The 15043-nt window shown below is 47.9% G+C and overlaps 1 protein-coding gene across 1 annotated transcript in view; it reads right to left on the bottom strand.

Moving 5' to 3' along the window:
* ITGA9 (integrin subunit alpha 9) overlaps positions 1 to 15043 on the bottom strand; it is a 343148-nt gene that overhangs the window by 68920 nt on the left and 259185 nt on the right. Inside the window, exons 19-21 of the mRNA XM_020285519.2 lie at positions 7224 to 7310; positions 5409 to 5488; positions 547 to 636 (exon numbers count right to left, since the gene is read on the bottom strand). Of these exons, the coding sequence (XP_020141108.2) occupies positions 547 to 636; positions 5409 to 5488; positions 7224 to 7310 (257 nt within the window). The remainder of the gene's footprint in view (positions 1 to 546; positions 637 to 5408; positions 5489 to 7223; positions 7311 to 15043) is intronic.

Below are 15043 nucleotides of genomic sequence, written 5' to 3'. Positions count from 1 at the left end.
TGGCCCAGACCGTCACAGACATCAGGCAAAACAGCCTCTGGCTCTGCAGAAGGAGCTAACAGAAACGAGCAAAGCCAGCGCAGGCTGTGAAGCTAATCAGAAAGGCGTCCCTCCTGTGAGCCGGGGCTTGGGACACATCTGGCTGTAACCTCTGGCCCAGAAGCTTCTGGCTGAGATTTTAATCCCAGGAACGACACACTGCCTGCTACCAACCATGTGGCATTCTGGAGGGGTGGGTGAGGCGGGGGGAGGAATACATGCATATAAAGGTGGACAGAACATTCAAAGAAACGATGGGGCTTAAACTTGTCATCAGACTTCTCTGTTATCTACCAGGTGGGTGGGTAGCTGCGACAGAGGAGGAAACAAGGAGTGAGGAGGGTGCCCGTCACTGCAGTTAAAGCTTCATTCTGCTTTTCCAGGCTGGGAGGAAGGCCGGGGAGGGGCAGAGCCCCTGGCTCCTGGCCAGGCTACACACACCAGAGAAGCCCAGGGTTCCACTGGAGGGCACCCCTGCGTTTTGGCAACTCAGGACCAGCTACTCACCCGGTGATGGATGTGTCCACTTCGTGCATCAGCGGCACCGTCAGGACGAGCGTGTTGTCGTGCAGAGATCCGGAGCGCTCCACGTTGCCACTGTGCGGGGAGAGGAGAATGAATGAACGCTGGCCACGCCAGTTACCTGGCAGCGGGCTTTCTCTGCTCCACCTTAGAGTTGAGTCTCCAAGGGCAGTGGGCACCTTATCGTCCTCAGTTCTGTTTGTGGTCCCTGTACAGAGCCACAGGGCACACTCTATTGTCTTGGCTGTGATCCGCTCACAGAGATGTGAGAGCAAGTAGTTTATTTGGGAGGCAACCCCAGGAAACAGCAGTAGGGAGTGGAGAAGGGAGACAGGAGGGGATAGAAAATAAAATGCATGTGACCCAAGAGGGTCGTGCTGTAGGCAGCGGGGCTCAGTCTCACGGTGAGGCTCTGGGAGGCAGTGTCCGTCTTCCCAGCTGAGGGTGTGGGAGCCGGGCCTTTACCCGCTGGTTCCCAGAGCTGCTGTTGGGAGGGGCCGTGAGTACCCTGGCACCTGCCCTGTCGTGCAGGTGAATGGCTCTGGCCAGAGTAAGCCCCAGCAGGCGCAGGGAGCTAGAAGCAGTGCAGTGGGTGTGTGGGCAAGTGAGCGCTGAGGGGATAAGGGTGGGGCCCCTGTTGCATGTGCTACTTTTATAAGTGCTTATTCCATGAAAACTGGACCAGAGAAGTTTTAGAGCACTGCAGCCACGAATGGGGGTGCTGGGACTTGGCAGCTATTTCCCACCTGGAGAGATCACCGATCACCCACGGACAGCCGAGCCCAGGAGAGGCCCGGCCAGCCCTGCCACTGCACACATCATGCACGCTCTTGCGATGACTCTGGCTGCAGCACGTCCACATAAGGCATCCCCCGGGGGTGGGGGGGGGGGAGAAAGCTCAGAATGGCGACTCCTGTGAGGCCATTCTGGATAGGTGAACACAAGGGAGGTGACACTGGTGAGTGGCTGCTGTGTGCCAGGCACATGCTGGGCATTTCTCAGCATGATCTCTCTGAGAGCCCAGAGTCGCTCCTGAGGGAGAGGGACTGCCCTCCCTGGACAGGTGAGCAGCAGCTCAGACAGGTTAGGTAACTTGCCCAAGGCCCCGCTGCAAACCAGACAAGGCTGAGATTCCAACCAGCCTGGTCAGACTCCAAACCAAGACTCTTTTCGCTGTCCTTTTGCTCTTGATACAAGATTGGGGGAAGGGGGGAGGAGGAGAAATAGAAGAAAAAATGAAAAGGGACATAAGGAAGAAAAAGAAGACCTAGCTTCCTTTTTACTATTTTATTAAATTTCAAATATGAATTGCGATTATTATTCCAGGGAGGCGACTGCCTTGGGAAGGGGCATGGCTATTGGGTACAGGTTGCAGGACCCCACAGTCACAGCTGGTTACACGAAGTAACTGGGGGATCCCAGCTGAAAGCAGAGTTCGCCCCCCAGTGGTAGAACCTAAGAGTCCCTGAGACCCGCTGAGGTCTGGGTGCAGCTGGTCCTGACCTCTCCCCGCCCCACACCATTCCCCGAACCTCTGCAGAGTTCCTGTCTGCTCTGTGCCCTCCCGCTGCCCCTTCCAAGCCCTGCCCCACTGCCTTCCTCTCTCATCCAGCAAGTGCTGAAGGGCAATAGCTTAAATAGCTCTCACATCCCCTCTCCTTCTCTCTCCTATTGTTCTGGAACAATGGTGCTGCCCCTGGCTCCTCATCTGTCTTCCTTATGTGGGGTGACATCAGTCCCTCACTGCAATTTGCAGAAGCAGCAGGATCAGGTGCCCCCATAGCCTAACTCCTTTGCCTTTCCTTTCCCAGGGGGTAATAAAGCTTGGAGGTCACAGCTGTGGGCAGACCAGAGGCGACTCCCCCTGTGGATGGGCTGGCACCACCCTGGCCCATTCCCTCCCCGACCTGAGCTTCCTGCCAGGTCTTGCCCTGCCATTTGTTCGGCTGCTGCAGCCGCTGGCAGCTCAGGCCCGACAGTCTCCTCTGTCATCGGGTGACTGTTCCAGAATGAGCTAATTTGAAAAGTTGAGATAAAGAGGCCAAACATCAAAAGGCTCCCAGTCATTCCGCAAGCTCGTGAGCTGGGATGCTTTCCAGGGGTCTTGCAAAGCCAGGCTGGTGGCTGCTGAGACTAGAGGTCTCGAGAAACTGCCCAGTCTCAACTTTATGTCCACCTAAATCTGCAAGCAGGCAAGAGACCTTCAAAGGGTGGTGACGGAAGAAAGGAACGACTGATATTTTAACTGCGGCTTTCAAGATAAGGAGCTTTAAGGATCCTTCCGTCATGGCAGGGAGTCAAGTGGTGTGGGTGCCCTCCGGGGCAGTAAGACCATATTTTTGCCAATGCCTGAAAAGAAATGAGTGGCTGAAGTATGTTGTTGTGTGCTTAAAAGATAACACGGTCTCCTTAACATTTGTGATTCAAAAAATTAGAAATTCTCGTATTATTGAAGTCATAAAAACTAGGCATCTCCCGATGCTATGCAGCAGCGTAACACAAGGGGACGTTCCTGAATTCAGTTAGGTTCCTGGCATTTTCTTGTGTGCCTAGCACTTAGCACTGCAGTTGGTAAATAGTAGGTGCATAATAGATGTTTACTGAGTGAAAACGTGCGCAGCACAGAGTAAGGGATTAGAAATAGTGGTATTCAGCCTTGTCCACGCATTAGAAGCACTTGATGAGCTCTTTCAAAAACCCCCATTGCCCTGTCCCACCCCACACCCACGAGGTCAGAATCTCTGGGGCAGAGCAGGCATGGGTAGCTCTCAACCCTCCCCAGGCAATTTAAGTGTGCATCCCAGACCAGAGCACCACTGGTCCACGGACGTGTTATTCCAGCAGATGAATCTTTCATGTCTGTGCTGTTTGTTCCCCACTCTCTCTGACCCCTCGGATTAGCCCCAAATGAGGTTGGTTGAGAGGCAGGAAGTTTCCTCTTTTTGACAAGGGAAATCTCTTCCATGTCATGTTCCTTCCCAGGTGTGGAAAGACTAAGAGAGCACGTTGATGGATCTGCTAAACAATGGTGAGTTTTCTGTAGGTCCAGGAAGTGGCAGGAGGATGAGAATTTTCCTGTTTGAATGGGTATCCCCCTCCTCCTCCCCCATTGAGTTCAACAGTCTCATACTCTGTGGCCAAGCTGTGGCACTGTGTCACTTCCCTTCTCAAAACTTTCTGCAGCTCCCACTGCCTTCAGAACGTAGTTCAGACTTTCTGAGGCTACTCTGTCTCCCTGGTCTGGCCCGGGCTGCTCCTCCAGCCCCATCTTCCACTGCCTAGCGTGCTCTCCATCCTCCTCCCAAGAAGGCTTATGAGTCCCCTGTGCCAGTGCCCAAACCCTGCGCAGTGTGGCAGAGCATGTTGCACCATGGACACTCTCACTGCTGTGCCTGCCTCTGTGGCTTCAGCCTGAAAACAGCCTCCTCTCTTTAAATGCCACCTCCCTAGGGAAGCCCTTCTGGATTTGAGCAATGAGAATGGAGTCTACCCTCCCTATGCTTTGCATATCTATCAGATCATTGTCATGTTTTATGTGAACACAAATTATGCAATCTTGAAAATAGTGTGAATAGCAAATAACCAAATCATAAAAAAAGAAAAGAACCAAATCTTGTGGATGAGTAAAAAAAAAGAGGCTAAAAAGACATTATTGGGACAATTGGCATAACTGGAACATGAACCGCAGATGACATAATAGTATCGTATTGATGTTAAATTTCCTGAATTCTATAACTACACTATAGTTACTTAAAAGAACAGCCTCATTCTCGGCAATGCACACTGAAGTATTTATGGATCAAGGGGCCTGATTTCTGCAACTTACTTTCAGATGGTGTTAAGAAAAGAAATTATACATAGAAAGAGAATAATACACCAGATGAGGCAAAATATTAACATTGGATGAATCTAGGTAGAGGGTATATTGGAGTTCCTTGCACAATTCTTGCAAAGTTTAAAGTCATTTCCAAATAAAAATTTAAATGAAAAAGGTTGCCTTGGGTATCCAACCACCACCCTGATCAAAGCTTGTGTCTCCCTGGTCACCTAACTAAATACCTCTCCCTCCATCCAAGCTGTCAGCCAAGCGCTACTTAGATGTTCCTTCAAGGCACGTAAGGATTCTGGCTTAAAAAGGCATCTCGTAACTTCTCAAGGGCCCTCACAGGCACTCATGGCTACACTGGAGAGGGGCAGGTGTATACTCCTAAAGGGAGAAGTTGCCATCCCCCCGTCCCCTTCCCTATCCATCCATTGGCTTCTAGGGCAAGCCCTCTCTTGAGGGGCGTCTCTTGGGGCCTCTGCCAACAGGCTTGGCCAGCCCCTCAGGTGCAGTTGTCCTTTCCCTCCATTAAGAGATGTAGTGGCATGTCCATAAGAAGCAGCAGACACAGCCTGGCAATGCACAGAGGACATCTGTGTGCTTTGGGGAACAACCGGCCAAGTGGGAACTGACCAACCATGTGAGCCTGGACTAGAACCTGGACCTATCTCTTCTCATCTGTAGAATCATCACCTCTGGCTGACTGGTGCTCAGTCTCCCAGCCAAGTGGGAACTGACCAACCATGTGAGCCTGGACTAGAACCTGGACCTATCTCTTCTCATCTGTAGAATCATCACCTCTGGCTGACTGGTGCTCAGTCTCCCAGCTCAGTCTGACGCAGTGGCTGTGCAAGCAGACCCAGGCAGCCACCGTCCCTGGGAGATCCGACTCCATTTTGCACTTTGGAGCTTTATCACTCAGTAATCATCTTTTCCCACCTCAGCATCCTGGTCAGAGCACGACCAGGTCATGTCTTTTTCTGGTCCCATAAATCTTTGAAAAAAGTGTTTAAATCCTCCTTACCTCTGAGCAGTAACAATGAAACTGAGAACGTCCTCTTCCCCAGACAGGTGGCTTGTATCAAAGATCACGCTGAATTCATACTTGCGGAAAAAGGAAACGGTATTTGGTATGAGAAGGCATTCCAAACTTACACCGCATTTGCTACTGTCCTCTGCAGTTTATGACCTCTGGAAGCTCATTTTGCATGACAAGCTTCTGTCAGCCCAGAGGCACAGCTTTAACGGAGAAAACAGGCTGCTCCTGTTCAGCCACTGGGGTTCTCTTTAGAAGCGATGTATTTGCACTCTTAACCAGGACTTTGTAAATTTTACTCACACACCATCATCCCAATTTTTGCCACATCTGCAAATCATAACACCTGTGATTATTTGCTTCGCATGTGTGTTGCCTCCCTCTTCTAGTTTAAAGATTATTTGAAAAGGACAATTTATATCACTGTCATAGATGGGAATCCAGGATCACTTGCCAAAAAGAGAAAGTAGTCATAAAAATAAATATGATGGAACAGAGCAATCTTGAATGCTGTTGCCTGGCTAAAGCCTCTGAGCCTAAGATTTACTCTGTCTTTGCTAAAAAGGGAGACTGGCTAGTGATAGGGAGGTGTTAAAGATATGTCAGCACTACTGGAAACTTGGAGACTTTCTCCTGAATGTGGTTAGGACTCAAAGTGTTGAAATGTATCATGGGCTGAATGTTTGTGCTTCCCCCAAATTCATGTGTTGAAGCCTTAACTCCCACTGTGATGGTATTTGGAGGTGGGGTGCTCATGATGGGATTAGTGCCCTTGTTAGAAGAGAAGACAAAGAGATCTCTCTCTCTCTCCCCATGTGCACAGAATGAGGAGTGGAGCCAGCAAAAGGCTGAGGAATCATGGACCTAACAGCCACTGTAGTTTGGAGTAGGTACATTCAATGGGGCTGATGGGTTCAAGTGATTTGCTAAGGAGCAAATCTTCTCTTTCACTAGAACATTCTCATCAGTAGTTTACAAAACAGCTACTAGGTACTGGGACCAAAAAGGTTTAGAGATTATAATGATATTCTGTGACCCAGGCAGGAGACAAGTATGAAGCTTTCATACTTTTAGGAGAAAAGAGACAAAGGAGTAAGAAATTTTCTTTAAATCATGGCAAGGAAAATAGCTTCTATTTTAACAGGCAGACCTGGTCTTTTAGATTCTAGTTTTGTTTCTAAAACCCATATCTTCTACCTGTCTTTGTATCTCCTGACAACGACAGCACAGACTAGAATGTTCCATCAGTGTCTAAATATGCTGTACCACACTATTGTCTGAGCTTAGAAAAATCTGTCTCCCTTTAAATACCAACGTGACCACAATCCCTTTTACTTATTTTTTAAAAATGCAGAATACAGTTATTTATATTTTGAGAATTTTGCAAGGTCTCTTCAGAAAACTGTCAGTGCCCAGGGGAGTGACGAGGTCAGGACTGTAGGTTGCCAGCCCAGACCTCATCTCCTCCAGAGTTGTCTTGGGGACTCAACGTGGCACAGAGTGTCCCAGGAAAAAGCATTTTAGGAAGGCCAAGCAAATGCTGCTTGCCAAAGTGCACAGGCCATAGTGTGTCTTTCATGTCTGGGTTATGTCATGCGGGTCAAAGATGAACACCATGTGACCACAGCCCCTCTGGAGTGTACCGTGGAGTAGACTGCCAGGGACAGGAGCGTGGCAGGGCTTTGGTGGCCAGCCCGGCTGCTGCAGGAGGCAGGGGTGTGGGAGGAAACCTCCTCGGGGGAGGCAGTTGTGGAGTCGAGGGCTGGTGGGAAGGGGTGGGGGCCCGCTGCCTCTGTCCCTTACCTTCGACTTCGACCTCATGAAAGGAAATCCCACGCTGCATTTGAGGAAGTCCGATTCCAGCAGCTCACAGGAAATTCCCATCTCCTCCTGAAAGAGAAGAAGCACCAACAGATGGGCTAGCTGGACACGAAGCAGATGTGCGGGAGTGGCCTCAGTGAGGTAGGCGAGTCCTTTAGAGCTGCCTCAGACAGCAGTCGCGGTGGGACAAGGAGCCGGCTGACCAGGCCAAGTCCCCGACCTCCCCTGGCTGCTGGTCTTTCCCCTGGTTCCCTGGGAAGGCAGGTGCAGAGGACAAAACCACTCTTTATTCTTAACTAATGCTTTGGATCCAAACCCTGGAGCTGTCCTGGGGAACTGGGCTAGGCACAGGTGAGCTGGAAGCCTCCTAAGGTTTGTATTAAAAGGCAACTAAGTCTTCTTTCTGGTCCTTCTCCCCTAAACCCACACCCTAATCCTGCATTTCAAAATTCTGGCAGTTTAGGAAAGACAAACTCTAAGAAAATCACACCAAGAAAAGAGAGGGCTTCTTTCTAAAGCCTGAAGCAATGAGGGCTGAGCTGCCCCCTGCAAGTCTTCCCAGGGTAGGGTGAGGGTGAGCACAGGTTTCCAAGTGTAGCTGGGCCAGGCTGAACTCTGCACACAATGAGCTACTTTGGAGAACCAGGAGAGAGGGGCTGCAGAGAGCGGCTGCCTTCCACCCAGGCATGTGGCTTCCAACCAAGGTCAGGGGAGAGCCGGGAGGCTCTTTACAACCCATAGAGCCTCTGAGTCACTGAAGCCAAACCAAGACTTCCAAAGAGAGACAGTATGTTTGCAGATGTTGGAGAAAATACAGAGGTCCCCCAATTTCCAAGACCTACAGCTCAGCTCAGACCAACATTTCTAGTTCTTTAGACAGGAGGAATGAAATTTTTTTATTGTGCATCCAATCAGTAAAAATATGTGAGCATTTACCACATTATGTCTATCTATTCTACTATTCTATTCTACTATTCTAATATATTATGAACATCATCAAACACAAAAAATGGAAATGACAAAAGACAAATAGCTAATCTGTGGGGTTAGAAGTCAAGACAGTAATTGGGGAGATAGTAAGTGGAAGGGATTTCCTGGGGCGCTGGAGTATTCTCTTTCTTGATTTGGGTGGTGGTCACACAGGTGTGATCATTTTGTGAAAGTTCATTGAGCTAGGCACTTAATGACTTGTGTACTTTTGTTTGTTAAACATTGATACAACTTTATTTAGAAAATAGCAAGAAAACAAAAAATAAAAAAAACCTGAAATACAACTAACCAGAAGATTGGTGATACGTAAATATAAAACCAAACTCAAGTATATCTTTTCAGCATGCAATCTGGGAGATAACTGCTCTCAGCGATCATAAGCTTTCTAAGGACTCTCCAGGCTCTTAGCCAGCATTCCTCATGAGGAGAGCCAGGATCATCTGAATTAGTATCACCTTGGGAGCCTCTTTAAAAATGCAGATTCCTGGCTGGGTGCGGTGGCTCACAGCTTGTAATCCTAGCATTCTGGGAGGCTGAGGTGGGAGGATCGCTTGAGCTCAGGAGTTCAAGACCAGCCTGAGCAAGAGTGAGACCTCATCTCTACTGAAAAGAGAAAAAATTAGCCGGGCATGGTGGCACAGGCCTGTTGTCCCAGCTACTCAGGAGGCTGAGGCAGGAGGATCACTGGAGCCCAGGAGCTTGAAGTTGCAGTGAGCTATGATGATGTCACTATGCTCTTTTGACACAAGACTTGGTCTCAAAAATGCAGATTCCTGGGCCATATCCAGTTGACTGAGCAGAGATTGCAGGGTCTGGGGTGGGCACTTTCAATAAAGGTAAGTGATAAAATAAGTGATTCCACTGTGTGATAATGTCTAGGAGGTACTGCTATGAGATTTCCTTTCTTTAGTCCCTTCTACAGGCTGCCAGAGGAACTTTCTTAACACATGCCTCTCTACCACCAACAGAATACAGGCCCAAATCCTAATTCTGGCTTCCATTTTGGCCCACACTATTTTGTTATTATTCCTCTACACCCTGCCCCATGGCTTACGTACATTACTATTCTACGAATGCTCTTTGCCTGCCATCATCTCCACACCTCTGTTTAAGCAGTTCTGTTAGGAACACCTTGCCCCAGACCTTCCCCCCAGGTTCTTTTCGTCCATCTTGCTCCAAACATTCACAGGAAGTACATTCACATGTGAAATATGAAATGGCACAAGATTCAGAAAGGACCTAAGCATCCATTGGAGAGCTGTCGTCACATCACATACCGAATTTAGCACTGAGGATACAGGTATGAAAGACATTAATCCCTGTCCTTGTAGAGCTCAGAGCTTAGAAGAGGGACACCTCCCAGCAGAGAAACAGACATTTACCTGGCAGTGTGATGCTCTTGGAACTTACAGAACAGGCACTGGCAATTTCAACAAAAAAAGCAGAGATTAATTCCTCAAATGCGGTCTCAACACCTGAATGTTCCAAAGACTGGCACTAATGATTCACCATGAGTGGCCTCTTGCCATCATTCTCTTCCCCATGTTCTTCCTGCCAGAAGCAAAGCCCAGAGTTGGCCCAAGTAGATGCAGTGAGCACAGGTGTACCGTGAGCTTAGCTCTCTTGGTTTCCCTGGGACAGTACTGGTGCATGTCTGTCATCCTGGTGTAATTACTCTGAAGAGTGTCCCAGCACACATGCGTGAAACACACACACACACACACACACCTCACACGATTACCCAACCCAGTTCTCAATGCCTCTTGTAATGTTCAATATCTCACTGGAATCCTTTTCAAACCAGGAGAGAGGTTCTAAGTTTAAGTTAAAGGCTTAGCTGCTCCTGAAGTAAAGACTTATTTGCTCTAAAGACTGCTTCAGTTTTTGCACGTATCTGAAGGAATGATTGTAGCTTCAAAAATTGACTTTGGAACTTGAGGGAACCTCAGTTTACTTAGCATTGACCCAAGACAACTCCCTTTTTTGTCATTCAAGAGCTTCTGAATTAACTTCTCTTTGTTAATTCCAAAGTGCTAGAAAATAACGTTTAAACCAGCATTTATTTCATTATTCCAAGTCTCTCTTCTACCCTACTCAGTGAAAGAAAAATTTTAAGATTCTGGTTCAATCTTGGTGAGGACAAGCAAAAAGAGTGAAAACCAAAGACATCATCTCTAGGAACAAGAGAGTGGAGTGTGCGGTTCACGACTCGTGCTCCCCGGATGGTGCTACAGGAAGGGATGTTGTGGATTACCCTTCTGCTGAGTGTCGGCACCAACACGGCCATTTAAACTGCCCTGGCCACAAGTTTTCAGTCCTGTACCCCTCTCCTACCACAGTTGAGATTCCCAAGGAGGCACAGGGGCCTGTCACAGCAAACACGGTGACTTCCCGTGTGGATGGTGCTGGTGAGTCACCCAGCATTCCTTTAGGGCAGGCATCCTCAAACTACGGCCCGCCGAGGACATTTATCTGGCCCGCCAGGTGTTTTTGCCACCGCTGCCTGTCCTGCTTAGCAGCCGACTCGACCCGGGCTCATAGTACGCATGTGTGGAATGTGCGCCGCACTCTCCAACGGTCTGAGGGACAGTGAACGGACCCCCTATTTAAAAAGTTTGAGGACCCCTGCTTCAGGGGATGGGTACCACATCCGCCTTGCCTGGGACCTTATAACGCCCTCCACAACAGGCACGCTGCAGCTTCTGACTTACTTGTGCACCAAAGGATGCCGCTCCCTTTGCTGTGCAATTCCTGCCCCAGAGCTTTGCTGAAGCAGACTCCAGCCGAGACTGAAAGGGGCAGCCTTGCAAAAACAACAGGAAAATGCCTAATCCCACAATTTCCCCAGGAACAGTTAAAGATTAATCCTGTAGGTTCTCTCACTAACAGGTACCCCGCAGGAGTTCTGTTTTGCACAACTTCTGAAAAAGCTGAGCGGATGGAAAAGAGATGGAAATCTCTCTCTTTCAAAACTGTTTTTTTTTTTTGAGAATCTGCTTTCACAGGGTTCCTGAGTAAACAGCAGGAGAATGAGCTACAGCCTCAACCAAGAGTCACATCTCCTGTGATTATCCCTTCTCCAAGGAAGGGCAGGAAACCAAGTCTTGGACTTTGACATCCTTGCAGTTTTTGTTATCAACTGACAGCCGTCTATTATTTTCTCTTCCTCTCCCTTAAAATCAGCGAACCACTTGGCCTTGCTGCTGGTGTCTCCCTTCTCTTTCTTTGGGATGCCACACTGTCTCTCTGCTCTCTTTCCTCCCCCTCTTTTATCTCTCTCTCTCTCTCTCTCTCTCTCTCTCTCTCTCTCTCTCTCTCTCCCTCCCTCCCTCCCTCTCTTTTCTTAAGAAGATAAAATAAACATTTTTACTTTTATGTCTTAATTTCTGTGTGAGAACTCTTTCTCCACTTGCGCCATGAGCAACTACTAGCCTTTCCACCCTAACAAGACCACGTCCCTATTGGCTCCCTTCACTCCTCTTCCCCCAAGTCACTTGCACAAGAATCCCATCTCAGGTGCTGCTTCTGACGAGCCTGACCTCAGGGGCTACTCTTCGCCAATGAGGCTCCTGGCACTGAAAGCCACTGGGAAGTGCTGGGCATTACTCCTAGGTGGGGAGAGACAATGAAAGGAGACCAAGGAGAATACTCACACGCTTATAAATCTTGTTTAAATCCACACTAAGGAAGAGAAAACTGTCCTAACTACTATTTATAAAGTCTGCAAGGCTCCCTGCTGTCAGGGGAGCACTTTACCTCAAGGCAACACCAGCACCCCCTTTATTCTCTCGTTTCAGATCATGCCTAGGGTGTAACCTTAAGAAGCAGGGTCATTATGGAGCCATGCACCACCTTGGTAGCTAGGCAGACACCCTATTCACAGAAAGACCCAGAATTTTAAAACTTTTTAAAGTTTAAAAAAATCAAATTCAATTAAAAAAAATCAATTTGGGGGAGAGGTGGCTATCCCAAGCTGTCACCTGCCTATAGGCAACATATCAGTGCATGGTGCTTTGGTGAGGAGTTGTTTATTATTACCTTTGCCAGGCATTTGGTACCCACCAGGCGGTATGGGGAGAGAGTCCAGGGATCAGGCTTCTCCTCTGCTCTGGTTCCTTCCATGTTCCAATCATTATTTACAGTGACTTTAACTTGGAGAACTTTAGCATTTTTACAAGACTCTCAGCTGTCTGGGGATATGGACCAGTGAACAAATTGACTGTCTATCCAATGGCCCTGACTGCCAGACAGTGAAGACATCTGATTATAGGATTCAAATACAATGCAAATCTACTACAGAGTAAGACTGAAGTCCTGCTGCAAAAAGGTGCAGGCTTTCATGAAGTCAATGACAGTGATGTTGAAAAACTGGTCAAACCACTGCAAAGCCATTAATGAATCTGGGTTGGCAGAGTTAGATCAGTTAACTGTGGAAGAAGTCAAAATTATCCAGGATCACACTTTAAGATGCTTCAGAACACAAAGATTTAAACAAGAAAAGATCTAGAGAAGTCCTTGGGAAAAACAGGCCACTGTAAAAATGATACTTTTGTGATTGTATTATAAAAAGGCAAAATATGAAACACAGGATATTCTCTAATGATATAGTAAGAAAATTCATGTCCAAAAGCTGCCGATCCAGCATTCCATCCCTTTTGTTTCAGAAATTAGGGCCCTATTATTTTACAGACAATAATAAAGCAAATAAGCTTTTGCCTTGGGTCTAAGGTATCTTTGACAATTATATTTACAATGGTACAAGTGCTGTTAAATGCCAGATAAAATAAACCTATTTTCATCATTTTTAATTTAATTTTTCAAGCAAAGTCTCAATTCAAAACTTTAAAAAACATTTTTATTATGAAATTTTGGACCCTATTTCAAGAGGATTCGCATAACTGGCCTTTTCTCCAGTCCTGCGTTTCCTTGGCTGGCAAGGACATCCAATACTGTAAAATACTCCCAGAGCTTCTCCCAGGTGATTACAGGGCATTCAATTTAAATTTTCTACCCACATACAGATGGTCCCCAACTTATGATGGTTCTACTTAAGATTTTTCGACTTTCCAATGGTGCAAAAATGATTGGCATTCAGTGGAAAGCGGTAGAAAGCAGGAGGACACTCTTGTGCTGCTGGGCAGGGACAGTGAGCCACAGCTCTCCGCCAGCCACACGATGACCAGGGCAAGCACCAGGTACTCTACAGTGTACTATGTTCCCAAATGATTTTGCCCAACTGTAGGCTAACGTAAGTGTTCTGAGCACATTTAAGGCAGGCTAGGCTAAGCTATGATGTTTGGCAGGTGTATTAAATGCATTTTTGACATATGATATTTTGAACTTATGATGGGTTTATTGGGACCTAACCCCATTGTAAGTCGAGGAGCATCTGTGCGTTACTCTCAGGATCAGGAAATCATCAGTCAACATTTAAGAAACCTCATAATGAAAAGCACACTTGGTTTGTACATACTCACTTCTGTATTCTCGGTGCCTGGCTCCAAGCCTGGCACTTAGTAGCTCCTGAATTTGCATTTATTAAGTGAACAGGCCTTAGCTTTGGGGGATTCGGATGGAGGCACTGCAAGAGGAAGCTCTTTTGCTGGTCTGCCTGGCATGAGAGATGCTTGCCTTGGCAAAGACCTTCTTTTTTCCAGACATACTTCTGCTGTCCCAGCCCCAGGAGCTTGGCCAGTAGAGCCAGGCTCCAGCCGTGTTTGTAACATGCGGTGGTTAGAAGAATTGGATAATGAAGTTAGCAAGCCTCTTTGGCCTTTGGGCTCCTTCCTCCAAATCACACAAGCATTATGATTTCAGTCTGGGGCAGGGCCTTACTTGCCCACCAACGCACTGCCCTTTGGGAACAGAAAATATGTGAGGTCAGGGACAGGTTTATGCTCAGTGCCAGGTGGAATCTGATGACTTCCCATTTTCTAGCTCCCACGTGTGTTTGTCAAACTGAAGACGACCCTCCTGTGTGCACGTCTGGCTGTCAGTCTGGCAGTTTGGTGCTCCTCTCAGAGCTTCCCTTCTTGCGGGCACATCAAGTGTGACGCCTGGGAGCTGGTCAATGAGGCCTCTACTTTAACTCACTTAATTTAGAATTCAGGTAAATTTTGGAAGTGCTTCATCCCAAACTCCCTAATCAACTGCGGAGTCAGAGGGGAGCCGAGGTTTTCAATAACCTGGTCGAGTGAACTAACAGAAAGAGAATTTGTTCCCAGAAAAGACTTACTGGCTCCACTCCAGGATGAGTCAGCCCGGGCCTCACCAGCACAGAGTCCTCCAAAGAGGGAACTCTTTGGAGAACAGGGCCCATGAAATGCCTACCCATGAAGAAAAGCACATGGGCTTGCAGCATACATAGCATATAGACCAGGCGTCCTCAAACTACAGCCCGCGGGCCACTTGCCGCCCGCCTAGGACATTTATCCGGCCCACTGGGTGTTTTTGCCGCCGCTGCCTGTCCTGCTTAGCAGCCGACTCGTCCCGGACCCACAGTGCACACTCTCCAACGGTCTGAGGGACAGTGAACTGGCCCCCTGTTTAAAAAGTTTGGGGACTCCTGGTATAGACTTTGGAGTTAGTGTCTCAATTTTGATTACTGGCTTATATATGTACCAGTTATGTGCTGTCAGACAAACTAACCATCCTTTCTACAAGCCTCCTGTTTGTCACTGGTAAAATGAAATCATAACACCTGCCTCACAGGACTGTTGCTGGACTGCCCGTGCAGATGGGTGCAGGACGGAGTACATGGATGGTCCCTACTCAGCAATAGCTTACTATGGGCCAGGCAGTGCTTTAAATCC

This window comes from Microcebus murinus, chromosome 1 (genome assembly GCF_040939455.1).
Source record: "Microcebus murinus isolate Inina chromosome 1, M.murinus_Inina_mat1.0, whole genome shotgun sequence".
Classification (NCBI taxonomy): domain Eukaryota; kingdom Metazoa; phylum Chordata; class Mammalia; order Primates; family Cheirogaleidae; genus Microcebus; species Microcebus murinus.
The sequence above is the reverse complement of the archived record's forward strand: the minus strand, read 5'-3'. Positions and strand labels throughout refer to the sequence as shown.